Source organism: Salarias fasciatus, chromosome 18 (assembly GCF_902148845.1).
Source record: "Salarias fasciatus chromosome 18, fSalaFa1.1, whole genome shotgun sequence".
Classification (NCBI taxonomy): domain Eukaryota; kingdom Metazoa; phylum Chordata; class Actinopteri; order Blenniiformes; family Blenniidae; genus Salarias; species Salarias fasciatus.
This window is the reverse complement of record NC_043762.1, coordinates 30976730-30995224: the sequence shown is the minus strand read 5'-3', so window position 1 is coordinate 30995224 and position 18495 is coordinate 30976730. Positions and strand designations below refer to the sequence as shown.

Genomic DNA, 18495 nt, shown 5'->3' with positions numbered 1-18495 from the left:
CCATTATGCTTATTCACTGTTTTTACTTTTACCGACCAATGTAACATCTTGAAGCCTCTGAGGCAACTGTGGTTGTGATACTGGGCTATACAAAAATAAATTGATTGATTGATTGAAGTAACGTCTTTCCACACAACCGCTTCTCTTCACCAAAACAAGACATTTTGACAAAGTGAAAATCTGGAGATTTCAGAAGTCATCAGGCTCCGGAGATTCCAAACCAATGAATAATGGCAACATCTGCCAACAAACAGGGCTGGAATCCAGGAGACACAACACTTGTGTAATCACCTTTAATGCTTCTCACTGCAGTCACACGTCTACATGACTGACACACTGCCACTCCTCACTGCGTAGCAAAACTCTGCAAAGAACCTCCAACTGCACAGCTTTGCTCACAGGAGCAGCTGCACACCACTCAATCACCACGGTGTTGGAACTTAGCAGTAAATCTTCAAACAGCAGTGTAAGCACTGGAGTCTGAGTTATGAGCACGAGCTTCATCAGTCTTATATTTGATATTCAGACATCTTTAATATTTTTCACCACATTAGCAATGTGTGGGTTGTTTGAAAATGTGTAATTGTCAGATACTGTAAATGTTCAATCATTAACAGAAGATCATCCACTGATGATTGAGGCTGCAGAAATACAACAATCCAGTCAAACTCCAACAATGTACACTGTTGGCATATGACGTGAAAGGAGGTTGTTTGTTTCTCAACAAATGAAATCATGTTTTCCATCATCAGCGCTGATATCCCAGAGAGGGGAAGTGTCAGGTCAGAAGAACAGCTCAGTCGTCACTGAATGTGCACTGCTGGGGCGTAATGGTGCATGAGAAGAAGACAGAAATGAGAAATACGAGTTCAGGACCTCAAGACGAACACCACAAACAGGATGTTTCTCTCATGTGCTTTCTAACAGAGAACAAACTTTTACTGGTTTAAATAAAAACAGAATCAGGAAGGCATTCCCTAGTGTAGAATTTCACAGTAGTTAGCATACTCAGGCCTGAAAAGACAGCTAATTTTTAAATTAGCTACCGAATATTGAAACAATCAGCATTATTTTTATGTACTTCAAAGAAGCAACACTCAGTTACAACTATTGGAGCAGATTAACTAATCGTAGCCATCAAAACTTCCAAAGTAAAAATCCATATAAAATCTGGGAAACACGTAAAACCTTTGTTCCTCACAGCTTCCTGTCCAAAGTATGTTCCTGTGCAACAACCACAGTTTTTTGAATATTTCTTGAGCTTCACAAGCAGACGTCCACACCTTGTGGGTCAGTCACCGGCATCCTGCCAGCAGAGGCTCGAACAGGGATTGAGGTTATGGTGGTAAAAGAACCTCTGTTCTGCAGGTCTGTGTGGATGAAACAGACTGATGCTGACGGTGCTGACTGTAGGCTCCCCTCCTAATGCACCGCACCACCACCACCAGGCTGGTTTCTGGGAGGTGAGCTGTGGCTTCCTTCTGGCTCCAGGATAAGTGTGAACTGGCTTCAGCCAAGTAAAACAGTGTATAGAAGAAGAAGGTCACAGCAGGAAACAGATACTTACCAAACCTTTTATAGCCAAAGGACTGCACCTCCTCTTCATCTGTGAAGTCGTCTGGAGAAAGAACACAGACAGAAAGCCTTAATCTAGATGCTGATATTTAGAAAATAACAACCTAACATGTCCCTGCACAGAGCATAGAAAGAGACATTACCTCGAAATGATGCAGGTACGAGGGAGAACCGAAAACAACCGGACACTGGTCATAACGTTTCATTTGTTTCATTGTAACAGTTATTCAAAGCTGTCTCCTTCACAGTAATCCCCGCTGGTTTGAATCCACCGCTGCATCCGTGTCTTCCAGCTTTCTAAGGCGTTTGAAAACTCGTGCGTATTGATCCCGTTCAGTGCGTCTTTCGATTTTTTTTTTTACCTCCTCAGCGTCCTCAAATCTCCGCCCCTTCAGCTCTTTTTTCATTCTTGGGAAAAGGAAAAAGTCACCACGGTGCTAAGTCCGGCGAATAGGGCGGATGAGGCAGCAGGGTCATCCCGTTTTTCTCCAGGAGCTGCATTCCGCGCAGGGCCCGGTGCGCCGGCGCGTTATCGTGGTTCAGCCACCACTCGCCATCCCGCCAAAGCTCCGGACGCTTCTGCCTCACTGCTCCTCGGAGCCCCTCAGGACCTGGATGTAGTGGTCCTGGTGAACAGACTGCCAGGCGGCTCAGACTCGCTGTGGACGACCCCTTTCTCATCCAAACAGCAGATCAGCATGGCTTTTACCGCCGACCGGGACTGGCGCGCTGTTTCCAGCCAAGGGGAGTCCGGGTGTCGCCGCTGGCTCGACCGCTGCTTTGTCTCGGGATCGTAGGCGTGACGCCAGGTCTCATCCGCCGAGATGACTCTGCCCAGCAGCCCAGGATCCTCTTCAATGTGCTGGAGGATTTCCTGGCACACATCCACGCCGGCCCGCCCTCTGCTCCGGAGCGAGGACGCGCTGCGACCCGCCCAAGCCCAAATCCTGGGACAGGATCTCCTGACAGGAACTCCACGGAACCCCCGTCAAGGTGGACACCTCCCCGATCGTCCTTCGCCCGTCAGCCAGGACCACGACTTCCACCTCGCGGATCTTCTCCTGCGTGCCTGAGGATGCAGGTCGTCCGGAGCGGGGCTGGTCTTCAGTGGACATTTCTCCCCTTTTAAAGCCCCATCCCATTCAGAAACCTGTGTTCTCCCAGGGCACCGTCTTTATACGCCTCCTGGACCATGCTGAGTGTTTCTGACACTGGTTTCCCAGCAGAAAACAGAATCTGATGCTTGCGCGCTGATCGCTTTTAGTGATATTTCCGCCATTTTGTGCTTTTCCAAAGGGGGTCCCGCTGTGTTGACGTCGGCGCTGTGTGTGCTTTCCCTGTGGAACTTTGTGAGACGATACTTTGCAGAGATCTGCACAAGAACATGCTGTAGCGAGATCGAACAACCAAGAATCTGAAACCATTCTTGTTTTAGTTTTATAAACACAGTCTGGTTTCTTTCCGGTACCCCCTCGTATCTGACAATGATCCTGAACAAGTTTTCATATGAACAACTCCAAGAAACTCTACTGTACTTATGGTGCAAGTTTGCTTGGAGTTTGTGAGACACCAGAATTGTATTCATGCATGTTAAATATAAAATCCCCATACCAGACATACTGGTATAATGTAAAGCCTGGATATTCCCACTTAGAATCACAACTCAGCACCACTGGTTCTCAAATGGGAGTAGCGAGCAGGCTTCGGCTGGACGGTCATGAGAGTCCTGAAAGAAAAGTCTATGCAAACATTTCTCCTAAAGTCGTGAGCTTTAAGCAACTTGCTGACATGAGTCATAACTTTCAAGGACTTTCTACTTGGTGTGCTGTGAGCTGGAGGCGCCAAACGGCTGGATTTATGGTTTGGGCACCATGTGGGTGGAGCTCTACCACAATAAAGCTTTTCATTGAGTGCAGATTGAGTGTGACTCAGTGCTTCCTCAGCTGGATGTCTCAATGCCGGACCGACCGGGATCCTTCACTACAGAGTGCATGAATGACAAGAGGGAAGTTTAAAAAGAGCAAATTAATTTACTGAAAGTGACTAAAATCGCCCTCAGCGGACTGTGGGAAGCAGAAGTGTTAAGAGTGCTGCAGCCCCACCTGTTGGACAGCAGAGGAGCTGCACTTCATCAAATTAAAACATTTCAAATCAATGCAGCTGCTAGTTAAGTTAGTGTTCTCAATGATAAAACAATATTTCATTTTTTTTAGATCTGATACTCCCCACCAAAACAAACAAACAAACAAACAAACAAACTAAAGAGAACAATAGAGATCATGATGTTAGTCATGTTCTTTAAGTACGTTGCGCTAGTGGAACGGTCAAATAGCAGAGACTTGTATTAGATGAGCAGCAGAGGACAAATGCAAAACATTCCCAAACAGACGTCTTAATTGAAACCAGATGTAAGACCTGAGCTCACATTCCTCCTGTTCAGACACGGAGCAGAGAAGTGGCAGAGACAAAGCCCGAGGAAGGCTGCTGACTGCAAACAGGGGAATACATCACGTCTGTGACGGACCGTACCTTTCATTTTGCTTTAGTGGTCTGGACCGTTGAGATCACACTCACAACATCGCTTTAGCATCTGTAAGAAAGCTCCTGCTGTGCACTCCAAAGGATCCTCCGCTTTGTTGTGAAAGGTTACTGAAATAACATCAAAGTGAGAACTCCATCCAAGCAGCCCACCTCCTCCGGCGTAGTTTTAAAGAAAAGAATCTTTGGTGAAAACGAGCAGCTCCAATAACATGAGGAAGAAAACACACTTCTTGAGAAATTTGGCAGGTTGTAGAGAAGCTGCGCGTGAGAGTCCAGCTTCAGCTCTGCACCCTAACTGCATGCACTCTGCATGTACTCTGCAGGATTCGGAGAAACACAATGACTGAAGGAATTCCAACGTGAGAGGAAGTGGCGCACCCGGAGGGCAGCTTCAGCAAACCACATGCACCTCACATCTGCCTGCTCACAGTGAGCAACAGTGTGCAGAGCGAAGGTGTACATTCTTGTTACAGTCCAGGGGCCTCATTCATAAAAAAAATAAGTGTTGGCACACCCAAAAGCTGAACTTGGTTTGTGCCAAAAAACAGTCTAAATTACTGTTCCCTTTAAAAATTGCCGCCCAGCTGGAAGGTTACTGGTCAAGTCAGCTCATGTCCTGCCCTTCACACACCCACTTTCTAACATGAATGATCAACAAACGAACCTGCTGCTTGGTGGCACTTGACACTAAATCAGGACAGAAGATGCTCAGTGCCTGTGGGAGAGGGGAGGAGACTCCTATTTAGAGGAGACCACACAGACCATGAAAGTCCAGTTCAATCTGTTTATTAAATGTGAAATATTTGAAGAGGCACGGGTGAAAAGGTTTAGTGGACTGACGTGTTGCGTCTTCAGTGACTTTGGAGTTGGAAGCTGTGGGAGACGAGGAGTCTTCCGTCCTGGAGTGTCCTGGCACTGTGGCTGCAGGCCTGGCTGTCTCCAGAACAGAGCACTCATCAGAGGGTGTTTCTTGGCACCCCCGGAAGAGTCTGGGTCCTGACTGACACTGTCTTTCCTGAGTCCGGGACCTTACAGTCGCTGTTTTTAAGAGTCTGTCTACTGAACAACACCTTCCTAGAAGAGTCCGGGTCCTCACAGAAATTGTTCTGGAAGAATCTACAGGACTGTCTCAGAAAATTAGAATATTGTGATAAAGTTCTTTATTTTCTGAAATGCAATTAAAAAAACAAAAATGTCATACATTCTGGATTCATTACAAATCAACTGAGATATTTCAAGCCTTTTTATTATTTTAATATTGCTGATTATGGCTTACAGCTTAAGAAAACTCAAAAATCCTATCTCAAAATATTAGAATATCATGAAAAAGTATACTAGTAGGCTATTTAACTAATCACTTGAATCGTCTAAATGACTCGAAACACCTGCAAGTGTTTCCTGAGCCTTGAAAAACACTCAGCTTGGTTCAGTAAACTAAATCACAAGTATGGGGAAGACTGCTGATCTGACTGCTGTCCAGAGGACCATCATTGACACCCTCCATCAGGAGGGTAAGACACAAAAAGACATTTCTCAAAGAGCAGGCTGTTCACAGAGTGCAGTTTCAAAGCACATTCACAAAAAGTCTGTTGGAAGGGAGAAATGTGGCAGGAAACGCTGCACAGCCAAGAGAGATGACCGCAGGCTGAACAGCGTTGTGAAGAAGAGCTGCTTCCAGAATTTGGGGGAGCTTCAGAGACAGTGGACTGAAGCTGGAGTCCAGGTATCAAAGCCGCTGTTCACAGACGTGTCCGGGAAATGGGCTACAATAGCCGTATTCCCATGGTCAAGCCACTTCTGGACTCAAGACAACGGAGAAAGCGTCTGACCTGGGCTGTGGAAAAGAAGCACTGGACAGTTGAAGAGTGGTCCAAAGTCCTCTTTTCAGACCAAAGCAAGTTTTGTATTTCATTTGGAAGTCAAGGCGCCAGAGTCTGGAGAAAGGCTGGAGAGGAGCAAAATCCAAGTTGCTTGAAATCCAGAGTGAAGTTCCCACAGTCAGCGATGGTTTGGAGCCATGTCAGCTGCTGGTGTTGGTCCACTGTGTCTCATCAAGTCCAGAGTAAATGCAGCTGTGTACCAAGAGATTCTAGAGCACGACATGCTTCCTTCTGCTGAACAGCTCTATGGAGATGATGATTTCATTTCCCAGCATGATCTGGCACCTGCCCACAGTGCCAAAACCACCAGTAACTGGTGTACTGACCATGGCATGACTGTCCTCCATCGGCCTGCCAATTCCCCTGACCTGAACCCCATTGAGAATTTGTGGGGTTTTGTCAAGAAGAAGCTGAAAGACACCAGACCCAACAATGCAAATGAGCTAAAGGCCGCTATTGAAGCATCCTGGGCATCCATAACACCTCAGCAATGCCACAGGCTGACTGCCTCCATGCCACGCCGATTTGATGCAGTAATTTGTGCAAAAGGATTCCCAACCAAGTACTGAGTGCATTAATGGACATTTTCAAATGTTTGATTTTGTTTTGCTGTTATAATTTTGTTTTTTTTTTTACTTGGTCTGAGGAAATATTCTAATATTTTGAGATAGGATTTTTGAGTTTTCTTAAGCTGTAAGCCATAATCAGCAATATTAAAATAATAAAAGGCTTGAAATATCTCAGTTGATTTGTAATGAATCCAGAATGTATGACATTTTTGTTTTTTTAATTGCATTTCAGAAAATAAAGAACTTTATCACAATATTCTAATTTTCTGAGACAGTCCTGTATGTCCTGACTGACACCATCCTGGAAGGGTTTTGGTGCTGACGGAAACTTTCCTAGAAGAATCTGGGTCTTGACGGAGACTGTCCCAGAAGAGTCCAGATACTGACTGGCACCATCCTGGGAGAATCCAGGTAGTGACCAAGACTGTCCTAGAAGATTCCAGGTCCTGACAGACACCGTCCTGGAAGAGTCCTGACAGACATTATCTTTGAAGACTTCAGGTCTTGACTGACACCATTGGTTATGGGTTAAAAGCTAAACAAAAACAAGGGGCCCCCTCGGAGTGGAGGGCGGGGAGGGCTACTCTCATCATCATTCAGAGACCCCTTGGATGAGCAGTGCTCAAGATGCGGTTGAGAAGTAGCGGACAGGCGCCTTGGAGGCAAAAGCAGAAGCGGCGACAGCTCCACAGATGCAGCTGACGGAGGCCGACGTGGCTGTGGTGGAGATGGCCCTAATGCCCCTGACGGAGGCCGACGTGGCTGTGGTGGAGACGGCCCTAATGCCCTTATGGAGGCCAACGTGGCTGTGGTGGAGATGGCCCTAATGCCCTGACGGAGGCCGACGTGGCTGTGGTGGAGACGGCCCTAATGCCCCTGACGGAGGCCGACGTGGCTGTGGTGGAGACGGCCCTAATGCCCCTGACGGAGGCCGACGTGGCTGTGGTGGAGACAGCCCTAATGCCCCTGACGGAGGCCGACGTGGCTGTGGTGGAGACGGCCCTAATGCCCTGACGGAGGCCGACGTGGCTGTGGTGGAGACGGCCCCAATGCCCTGACGGAGGCCGACGTGGCTGTGGTGGAGACAGCCCTAATGCCCTTATGGAGGCCAACGTGGCTGTGGTGGAGACGGCCCTAATGCCCCTGACGGAGGCCGACGTGGCTGTGGTGGAGACGGCCCTAATGCCCTTATGGAGGCCAACGTGGCTGTGGTGGAGACGGCCCTAATGCCCCTGACGGAGGCCGACGTGGCTGTGGTGGAGATGGCCCTAATGCCCTGATGGAGGCCGACGTGGCTGTGGTGGAGACGGCCCTAATGCCCTGATGGAGGCCAACGTGGCTGTGGTGGAGACGGCCCTAATGCCCTGATGGAGGCCGACGTGGCTGTGGTGGAGACGGCCCTAATGCCCCTGATGGAGGCCGACGTGGCTGTGGTGGAGATGGCCCTAATGCCCTTATGGAGGCCGACGTGGCTGTGGTGGAGACGGCCCTAATGCCCTGACGGAGGCCGACGTGGCTGTGGTGGAGATGGCCCTAATGCCCCTGACGGAGGCCGACGTGGCTGTGGTGGAGATGGCCCCAATGCCCCTGACGGAGGCCGACGTAGCTGTGGTGGAGACGGCCCTAATGCCCCTGACGGAGGCCGACGTAGCTGTGATGGAGACGGCCCTAATGCCCTGACGGAGGCCGACGTAGCTGTGGTGGAGACGGCCCTAATGCCCTGACGGAGGCCGACGTGGCTGTGGTGGAGACGGCCCTAATGCCCTGACGGAGGCCGACGTGGCTGTGGTGGAGACGGCCCTAAGGCCCCTGACGGAGGCCGACGTGGCTGTGGTGGAGACGGCCCTAATGCCCTGACGGAGGCCGACGTGGCTGTGGTGGAGATGGCCCTAATGCCCCTGACGGAGGCTGACGTGGCTGTGGTGGAGACGGCCCTAATGCCCTGACGGAGGCCGACGTGGCTGTGGTGGAGATGGCCCTAATGCCCCTGATGGAGGCCGACGTGGCTGTGGTGGAGACGGCCCTAATGCCCTGACGGAGGCCGACGTGGCTGTGGTGGAGACGGCCCTAATGCCCCTGACGGAGGCCGACGTGGCTGTGGTGGCGGCAGCCCAGACACCGCTGATGGAGGCCTGCATGGCTGAGGTGGCAGCTCATCAGATGCTGATGGAGTGAATTCTTCGACCAGAGGAGATGCCACAGCGGTGCCTACCCACCTTAGAACAAAGGCGATCAACGGGGGTAACTGCCATCACTGCCTTTGGAGGGTGAACCTGCGCTTCTTCAAACAACATGGTCGCAAGGCTTCCAGCAACACAGTTTGATACTGGATCGGCTACTTCAGTCATCTTCAAGCTGTACTTGGCTGTATGTGAAATGCAAGCAGCACTGCCATCTGACAGTCAGGAGGGTTGAAGTAGAACTCCTCTAGTTAGTGTTGTAGTCGAGACCACCTAAACCGAGACCAAGACATGGCCGAGACCACAGTGTGTCGAGACCGAGACAAGACCAAGGCTTTGAGGGGTCGAGACCGTGTCAAGACCGAGACCAGACAGATTGAGACCGAGACAATGCTAAATTTTACCTAACCATTTTATTCAATGTTAAAGGTATAATACAACATTTTCTCGAAAAGACGAAGCCCCACGTCTGTTACTCACTTTTTGAACAACGCCATGCTCCAGACCATCCGCCCGGCTCTCCTGCTTCTCCCAGAAAACGCGGAAGTGTACGAGCGCGATCTCCTCTTCTCCGGCGTGCACGGCTCTGTACAGTTTCTGCGATCCGCCTCGCTCATAAATAAAGCTTTTTTTTTCCGAAACAGCTACAGTTTCATTATGTCAGACTCGCCATCGGTCAGTACTAGCTCAGAAGCTCACCGGCTACATAAACACTCTGAATGCGCAAAAGGGAGAAGCTGATTGGGCGCAAGCACGGAGAACCGCCTTACGAAAGCAGCTCGTCAGAATGATTGACAAACAGACCCACCAGTTATTTAGGTGATCCACCCGGAAATCAAAATGTTGTATTACACCTTTAAGTTTAAATTAACAATAAGCCATGTACAATTTACTACTAGGAAATCATATCAGTCATATCAGTACATACAGTATGCAGCACAGGACAGTGGAGAATAAAAGTCCCACAAACTGAAAATGTTGCCAGGTTGATAATATAGGAATGGCTTTAGCATCACCAGCATTTTACCATAGAGCTTCAGATCTCAACAATAAATGAGTACATAAACCTCTGTATCCAACTCCAAGATGAACGCAGCTGCAGTAGAACACACACAACGAAGCCTTAAGTACACAGTGCTTTGCAGGGGCACTGCATCAAATATGCACAAAGAAAAGACCTCCTGTCAATTAAAGAGTTCAATTTGATCTGATTGACAGTGTGTTGGAGTCAAAGCAATACCCTGCTTTGATTTAATTTCCTTCATGTCAACAGTCGCGTTTGGTAAAAAGTTGTTTATTGAGCACAGACATCCATGAAGACGTGCGAGTCAATCCTGCCTCCGTGGGAAAACAGGAAGAAGCACACGTCTCTGTTCATACGTCAGCAGGTGGATCGGCGATGATCAGGCCAGGAGACAGCTCATTTCAACACACACACCTGCTCGCACACACTGTTTATGTAATCATGTTGTATAGAAATACAAAATAAAAGTAATACTTCTGCTTCTTCTGTAACCTTTACTTTCAGACCGTTTTCAGAGGTTTTTTGTATCCATGGAACAGTCTGACTGGTGTCAAACGTGGCCTCAAACTTGTCCTTGAACTGTGAGCTGCTGTGTAACAGAGTGGTAAATCGTGATCTCTCCTGGCAGGTATGTTGCAAAAAGGCATAATTGCTGAAAGTTCCAGCCCCTGGGCAGCACCTATTGTGATGGTGAAGAAGAAAGACGGCAGCTGGAGGTTTTGTGTTGATTATAGGAAGCTGAACGCTGTTACTCATAAAGATGCTTTCCCACTTCCTAGGATTGAGGAGACCCTGACCTCGATGACCCAGGCAGAGTGGTTCTCCACACTGGACCTCGCAAGCGGCTACTGGCAAATGGAGGTGGACCCAAAGGACCGTGAGAAAACTGCCTTTATAACCCCAATAGGTCTACTTGAGTTTCAGCGCATGTCCTTTGGCCTTTGCAACGCACCCGCCACGTTTCAGCATTTGATGCAGCAGTGCCTCAGTGGTCAGATTACAGACTCTCTGCTTGTCTACTTGGATGACATTATTGTGTATTCTCCTGATTTTACCACCCACCTTAAACATCTGGAGGAAGTATTTGAGTGTTTGTGGAGGCATGGCCTGAAGCTTCGGCCTGAGAAGTGTAAGTTACTCCACCAACAAGTGAAGTTTTTGGGGCATGTGGTAGACCAGAGGGGAGTGATTCCAGATCCGGAGAAAGTGTCCGCTGTGGTTGACTGGCCAGTCCCCACCACAGCCAAAGAACTGAAGGCCTTTTTAGGATTGGCCGGGTATTATAGACGTTTTGTCCCTGGGTTTGCCAAACTTGCACGGCCTCTGAACTCTCTCTTGGTTGGTATTCCGAATGATAAACGCCTCAGTTCCCGCCCCTTACGTTGGTCTCCCGAGGCCCAAGTTGCCTTTGACAGCCTGAAGAATGTGTTGACAGACGCCCCTGTTTTGGCCTATGCCGACTTCTCCAAGCCCTTTGTCCTGTACACAGATGCCAGCCATCAAGGGTTGGGAGCAGTGTTGGCTCAGGTCCAGGAAGGTAAGGAGCGAGTGATTCCTAATGCCAGCCGGAGCCTGAGAATTGCAGAGAAGTTTAAAGATTACCTGACGGGAGCGGAATTCATTGTATATACGGACAACAACCCTGTTTCTCACTTACAGTCTGCAAAGTTGGGTGCAGTGGAACAGCGCTGGGTGGCCCAGTTAGCCCCGTTTAACTTCAAGGTCAAGTACCGTGCTGGGAGGGAGAACACCAACGCAGACGCCCTCTCCCGGTTCCCTGTGACTTGCCCTTCATCGGAGTGGCCGTCCACCAGCACTGCAGGAGTGGTTGTGTCGGCTGCGGTGGGGCAGGAGGAAGACCGTCACAGGACTGATGCACCTGTTACCGCACAGGTAACACTGCCATCTAGTGGCGCAGCGGTTGTTGTGTCAGCTGCACAGAGGACGACGACGCCATTGTGGTAAGACGTCGTTTAGCATGGTCCGGGATAATTATAAAGTTTTAAAGTGTTTCGGACTGTATGATGTTATGCTCTGCTGTGTATTGGGTTCCTGACTGTTTTGTGCTGACACTTTGCCATGTTGTGGGTTGTTCTGTTGTAGAACGTTTTCTAGAGATTGTTATTAAATGCTAAACTAGCTCAGATGCTAACTCGTGTTTCATATGTTGATCAGATTGTCCCGAGACTGCGTGCTGCTAATCACAAACCATTGCTGTGCCATGTGCTGTGTAGGTAATGTGTTTATGTATGTCATGTACTTTGAAAGTTGGTATTATGTTGTGTTACTTTGCAGAAGTTTTACTGTGTATATGATCTGAGTTCTATTTCTTCAGTAGAAAAGCTCACTGATAGTTCTTCACTTGATTCCTGGTCAATATCAGGAAAATTTCCCATGTCATTTATTGGAATAAGAAGAAGATAGGCCTGTTTTTGTAACCAAAATGTACACTATACGGTCACACATAGTTTATGGACTCAGTTTGTTTTGTTTCCATGTTTCATTCATGCCTGTGTTTTATAAAAAGATTGTGTGTTTTATTTTGTAATTTTGGGTTGCACAGAGGACAACGACGCCATTGTGATTGTCCCGAGACTGCGTGCTGCTAATCACAAACCATTGCTGTGCCATGTGCTGTGTTGCAGAAAGAGGACTGGTGACTGTGCAATAAATGTCCCATAATCCACCTGACTGGCAACTGTGGTGTATCGAAGTGTCAGTGAATTGGAGCAACGTTCACCTGTAGCCACGAACTGTCACACATAGACCGATAGTTTCACGCTGTTAAAATTTCACCGGCCCAATCAGGGGAAAGAGGCGGGAGCTGCGGGAGGAGCGGAAGTGACGAGAAGACGTAACGACAGCGGGAAGCACCCAAAAGTTTGAAAACAATGGCGGCATGTGAAGCGATCTCCGTGGACACGGCAATATCTGCAGTTTTATAAGAAAGCGAAGCAATTTCTTCTTTGAAAGAGCAGCACAGAACATCACTTCAAGTCTTTTTGTCAGGAAACGACGTCTACTGCTTCTCAGGAGCAGCGCACATAAGCTACGTCACACCGTGGCTTGATGCGGATTGGTCTGTGGTGAGTGTGTCGCGTGTCAATCAGAACGGTCGTCCAATCGCCCCGGGTCCCGCCTCTGAAATCAAATCGGAAGAGCAGCTACCCAGATGGACTTGTGTAATATTTCCGTGGCGAACATGAAACTGTCCATCTGGCGTGTCAGGTTAACTTAAAATACCACCAAATACCTTTTCCATATTTACAGACAGAAATATATATGTGTATATATATATATGTGTATATATATATATATATATATATATATATATATATATATATATATATATATATATTCGTCTTGCTCAATTGCCATGCAGAGTTAGCTTACCTTCCCTTATGTTTCCTTTCCAAATGGCGATAAAAGTTTGACGTGGTCCCAGCCGCCTCGGTGAGCGCTGTGATACAGAATTTGCATACAGCGCTGTGTTTTCATTTTGCAGTTGATCAGCAAATGAATTCTTTGTGGTTACAAAAACCAAACTTTATGATAGTGGAGTTGGCCGACATCTTTCCGAAGTAGACTCCTTCTTCGTCTCCCACATTTACTGGCACGTGTGTGAAGAGGGGCGGGGTGGAGAGACGGGTCACAGCCCGTTAAAAAAAATCCAAATTAAAAATGTCAATTTATTGGTTACATTCAAAGCAGGAAGTTTTGTATCCAATCACAACAAAGCTGTTGCTGAAGACGGTTGACAGGCAGTTCAGCGCTTTCGTAGCCACAGTCTCGGCTAGTCTCGCAGTAAAATCCCGAGTCCTCTGTGCCCGAGACCGAAACGAGACCGAGTAAAACTGTGGTCAAGTGCAAGACGAGACCGAGATTTTAAAAAAGTGGTCTCGAGACCGGTCTCGATACCGAGACACTACCTCAGCACTACCTCTAGTTAAAGAGAGTTGAACTTTTAATGAAGACGGTGTCACACTGAACGTCAGTCAGTTCCAACTGAAACTACTGTGGCACCATTTCAGGATCCTGGTGAAGGAACATGACACCGACTGAAATGACTTGCCCTTTTTTCCAAAATAAGAACCAGTGGCAGAATTCTTACATTATATTTTCTTTATTTTTTTTATGTTATGGCCATTGTAGAGAAGCCATAAAGCCAGGAAAATATGTAATGTGAGGTGTGATACACAAGGGTGCATCTAAGGAACACCAGCTTAAAAATGATTCCACTGTTGAAAGAGAACTACAGCGTAGTTTCAGAGAAATTTATTCTCTAAAGATAACAGCCACAAGCAAAATAAAAGAAAAAAGATAAGTCTTTAAAAGGGGAAGAATACAAACAGATATAACAGTCTTTAAGAAAAAAGAATTAAAAGAAATAAGTCTAAAAAGTAAAACAAGATTGTCCAGTCAGACGGCCTCGGAGGGTCACGTGGGGCTGTTCCTGTTCCGCGATTCGTCCGCTTCCAACCTGCTGCACTTCCGGGTCGGCGTAGCTCCCTGGACGCGGAGCGTGGAGCTGCTGGGGGAGAGGAGGAGAGGAGAGCACCCTCAAATCTTTTCTACAGAGTCGGGGTGAACCACACGCGCACGGCGCTCTCAGCGTTCACGTTCCTTGAACTTATCTTTCACCGAGCGTTGACAGAACCTCTCCTCGCGTCCCGTCGCCGGCCGCGCCCCCCTCGGATCTCTCACGGGCTGCTCCGTCCGATGCAACTCCTCCGTGGCCAGCCTCCGCTCCTTGGCACCGCGGCTGCTGTTTCGGGCGTTCCTTCTTCCGTCCTCCGCGTCCCCGCACACTGCCCCGTGCGTCCTCTATTGTCTCTCCCTCCACACCTGTCCAAACCTCCCTTTAAGCTGCGCGCCGTGGCTGAATTACCCAATCGGGACTTGTAGGGAAGGGGGGTGTGTCCAGTCAATTATCTCCTGTCCACAGCATGCATCGTTACTCCAGTTCACACCATGCAAAACACATAAAACCCAATAAAAAGGTCTCAAACCACACTTCAAAAAACTACAATAAATAAGCAGAAAATAAAAGCATGCATATAAACCAAACTATTGCATCAGTGGCTGGGATCTCCCTGACAAATACACCAGAAAGATGACCTGGGGCATAGCATCCCTTGAGGAGAGGCAGAAGGTAGACACTGAGGCAGGAAATAATTCCTTGAGGATAGCAATATAAGTCAAGCCTCTCAAGATTCGCTATGAAAAAGGAGAGAGCTGAAGTGAAATCAGTGGCCTGGGGTGCAGGAGCTGAGGCACAGACAAGATTCACTGATGAGATGGAGGAGGATCTTACCAAACACTTGAAACAGCTTGCTGACCAGTTGCATGTTCTCAATCTATTCAAGTTCTGCCAACTGGCATTTGAATATGCAAATAAAAACTATCCCTGTCCCTGACAAGAATCAGTCTGCAGGTCGGCTAGGGTATACAAGAGATCACGTGATTGTGCATGTAAGTTAATTATCCAGCATTGCCACAATCTATTGCCTACCCCTTTAGGTGAATCTTGGTTTTCTGGCTTTATGTCACCATCTCTTCATGTCGTTAATTTCTGCCTGTTAAAAGGGATAGTTATCTTCCTTCGAAGGCTTACCTTCCACCTGCCTCAAGCTTCGACTCTGGCAGAAGCGACACTCCAGTCAGCTAGCTCTCCCATCCAGTCTCTGGCCCTTCTCAGGTGTCGGTGCTCGATTGGGAAGGCTAGCCTCTTAGCTTCTCCGAGAGGGACCCGGTCTCTGAGGACGGTAACCTGCAGCTCAGCTGATGCTTCCATAAGCTGCGTCCGGGCTGCCGCCACCACAGCCACGTCGGCTTCCGTCAGGGGCCTTAGGGCCATCTCCACCACAGCCTCGTCGGCCTCCGTCAGGGGCATTCGGGCCATCTCCACCACAGCCACGTTGGCTTCCGTCAGGGGCCTTAGGGCCATCTCCACCACAGCCCCGTCGGCCTCCGTCAGGGGCGTTCGGGCCATCTCCACCACAGCCACGTCGGCCTCCGTCAGGGGCGTTCGGGCCATCTCCACCACAGCCTCGTCGGCCTCCGTCAGGGGCGTTTGGGCCATCTCCACCACAGCCACGTCGGCCTCCGTCAGGGGCGTTAGGGCTGTCTCCACTACAGCTACATCGTCCTCCGTTTAAAAATGAGTTAAAGTTCAGCATAAATCGCCCTATCACAGCACCTCCTCTGTCCACGTGGTACGGTCACGTGACGGGCTGGACCAATCACATTTACATCCGGTCTCAAACGTTTAATGTGGAGACGTCCCGCTGGACTCACTGGAGTTCTCAGGACGGCGGTTGGGAACGCTGTGGGGATGTCACGAAAGCTCTGTCCATTATATTTACAATCCATGGGCTGAACACAGAGCTCAGCAGAGTTCAGAGCGTTTAGTGTTTACTGTGTAGAGTTGTCAATACACTGTGAGGATGACACATGGTATTTGTCTTTAGTTTTTATGTTTGCTGGTGAAGTCATCTAAAAGTAACTGCAAGTAATCTGGTATGCTACTGTTTAACTGAAGTAATTACAGTAAGTTACTGATTCCATTTTTTGACAAGTAACTTGTAATTGTACCGGATTACAATTTGAAAGTAACCCTCCCAACCCTGAAAAAGTGACCACCAAGTATCTGTTTTATAACAACTTTAAAATCCAGATGCAACAATTTGCCCCCCCCCCCGACTGACACAACACGCCGCACAGCTCAAGATCCGTCTGCTCCACTGCAACATGCTGGGTCTCATATTAAACTAGAAAATCTACACTTTAAGAGACAGCAGGCAGAATCTTCTCTGAGCCGACTGCCTCCCGTCAGCGGCAAAACAAACCACATCCCAGCCCCACATCTCACAGCAGCAGCTCAGATCATGTTTCTCACACTTCTTCACCAAACCTCAGAGCCGTTCACACCAAGCACAACATGTTTATGTCCTTACCGTTTTGTGGTCATTTTCAATCCATTCACACTCCTCTGACCAAAACTAACTTCATAATCCTCTAGAATAGTGAAAGAGGATCATGCGCCTGAATGTTTGTTTTCACTCCAACATGGCGGCGACTACCCGGCGTGCATTGCGAGGCCGGGTGTGTGACGTCAGCTGTAAATATGTGCTGCTCCACCAACATTCATGTTTTAGTATTAATTTTTAAAGTCAATTCTCCCAAATTAAAAACTCATTTGTGTTTTTATGCAAATTAAAGTGTACAAATAATGTTTTTTATCTTTACATTAAAATCAAAATAACTTCTAATTTAATAAAGTTTAAATAAAAAACATTCGATCAACAGAGCAAAACAGAAGCAAAATGGACAAATTGGTACCTCTGTGGCTAAGCAGTGTTCTCGCCCGTTGTGTTCTCTGTAATTTTGTTTTTCATATATTGGTTAAAAAATAAGGTATGAAAAAACAAATAATTTCTAATATATTTCAATTTCTACATGATTTTTTTCTGGTGCTTTCCCCATCGAATCATCAGGGAGGAAGACGCCTTGTGTTTTATTGATCCGTCTGCAGATCCAGTCTCAGCTGAAGGAGACGCTCTTTAATTAATGGTGAAGACATTGACAATGGTTTTATCACGATCTGTACAGATGCAGCAAATGCACCACCGCCAGCAGCTGCTTGGTCTGCAGGCTGTCAGGCTGTCCCCCCGCCAGCGGGGCCTTCTCTCTGGACCCTCCAGCCTGTGGATCTCCAGACAGAGCCGTGACTCCAGCTCTCAGCTGAATTCGTGGGCGGAGCCTCCATTGGAGCGGGCGGACTGGGCGGAGCAGGAGACCGTGGCGCCCAGTGGCACAGTGACATAACCAGTCCAGTCTTTTTCATTCTGGGGGGAATTATTCGGATTATCACTCAGGTGGGAAGAGTACAAAAATATTATACTCAAGTACAAGTACTGTTACTCTGATGTGATTTTACTTAAGTACAAGTAAAGTTACCTGTCAAAAAATCTACTCGAGTAAAAGTAAATGATTTAAAATGTACTTGAGTAAAAGTAAAAAGTTACTTTTTAACAACAGGTGTTTTCTGCCTCTACTGTGTTGTGCAAAAAGGAAACGAGGACATGCGTACACATATCAATTAAACTGTTTTATTTACAGGTAGTGAAGCAAATTCAGTTACATACATGAACTGTCTGAAGAGATACTCGCTCTGCCACTGAAGCTGGATGAGCCCAACACACATGAAGCTCATGACAAGTGTGTCCACTGCTGCCTGCGGTCCACGTCTGCCGTCCTGCCGTCATGCCGTCCTGCCGTCCAGTTCAGGTTGTTCGGCAGCATTCCTGGAGGCCCCAGTGTTGGTTCCGTGTTGCCACACCGTCACCAAAGGCCTTCAGCTCTGATGGATGTCTCCTCTGAAAACATACATATACAGATATTTTCATTACTATGTAAATCACTACCTTTATTAAATACTCAGCATTTTATTTATTATACTCATAGATATGTTTCTACAGCTAATGCATTTGTGCATCAGAATGCAAAATTTGGTCACAAAAACATATGAAGTATGAGGTACATAATAAACAAGAGAAACTGTGATCTTAAATGATGGATGTATTCACACAGTGTGTCTTGGTTTGGTTCAAATAACGATCTAATGAAAGAACAGATAAAACAAACAATTGTGATTTGTTCATCTGTTTTGAGGATGCTAATGGAAAAGATTTAGGGCTCCCACTCTGACATTAAAAGTGGAGGCT

The 18495-nt window shown here is 47.7% G+C and overlaps 1 protein-coding gene across 1 annotated transcript in view; it reads right to left on the bottom strand.

Annotated features, from left to right (window-relative positions):
• LOC115406151 (tyrosine-protein kinase Yes-like) overlaps positions 1-1305 on the bottom strand; it is a 6092-nt gene extending 4787 nt beyond the window's left edge. The window contains exon 1 of the mRNA XM_030116054.1: positions 1284-1305. Coding sequence (XP_029971914.1) covers positions 1284-1305 — 22 coding nt within the window. The remainder of the gene's footprint in view (positions 1-1283) is intronic.
• Between the last annotated feature and the right edge of the window lie 17190 nt (positions 1306-18495).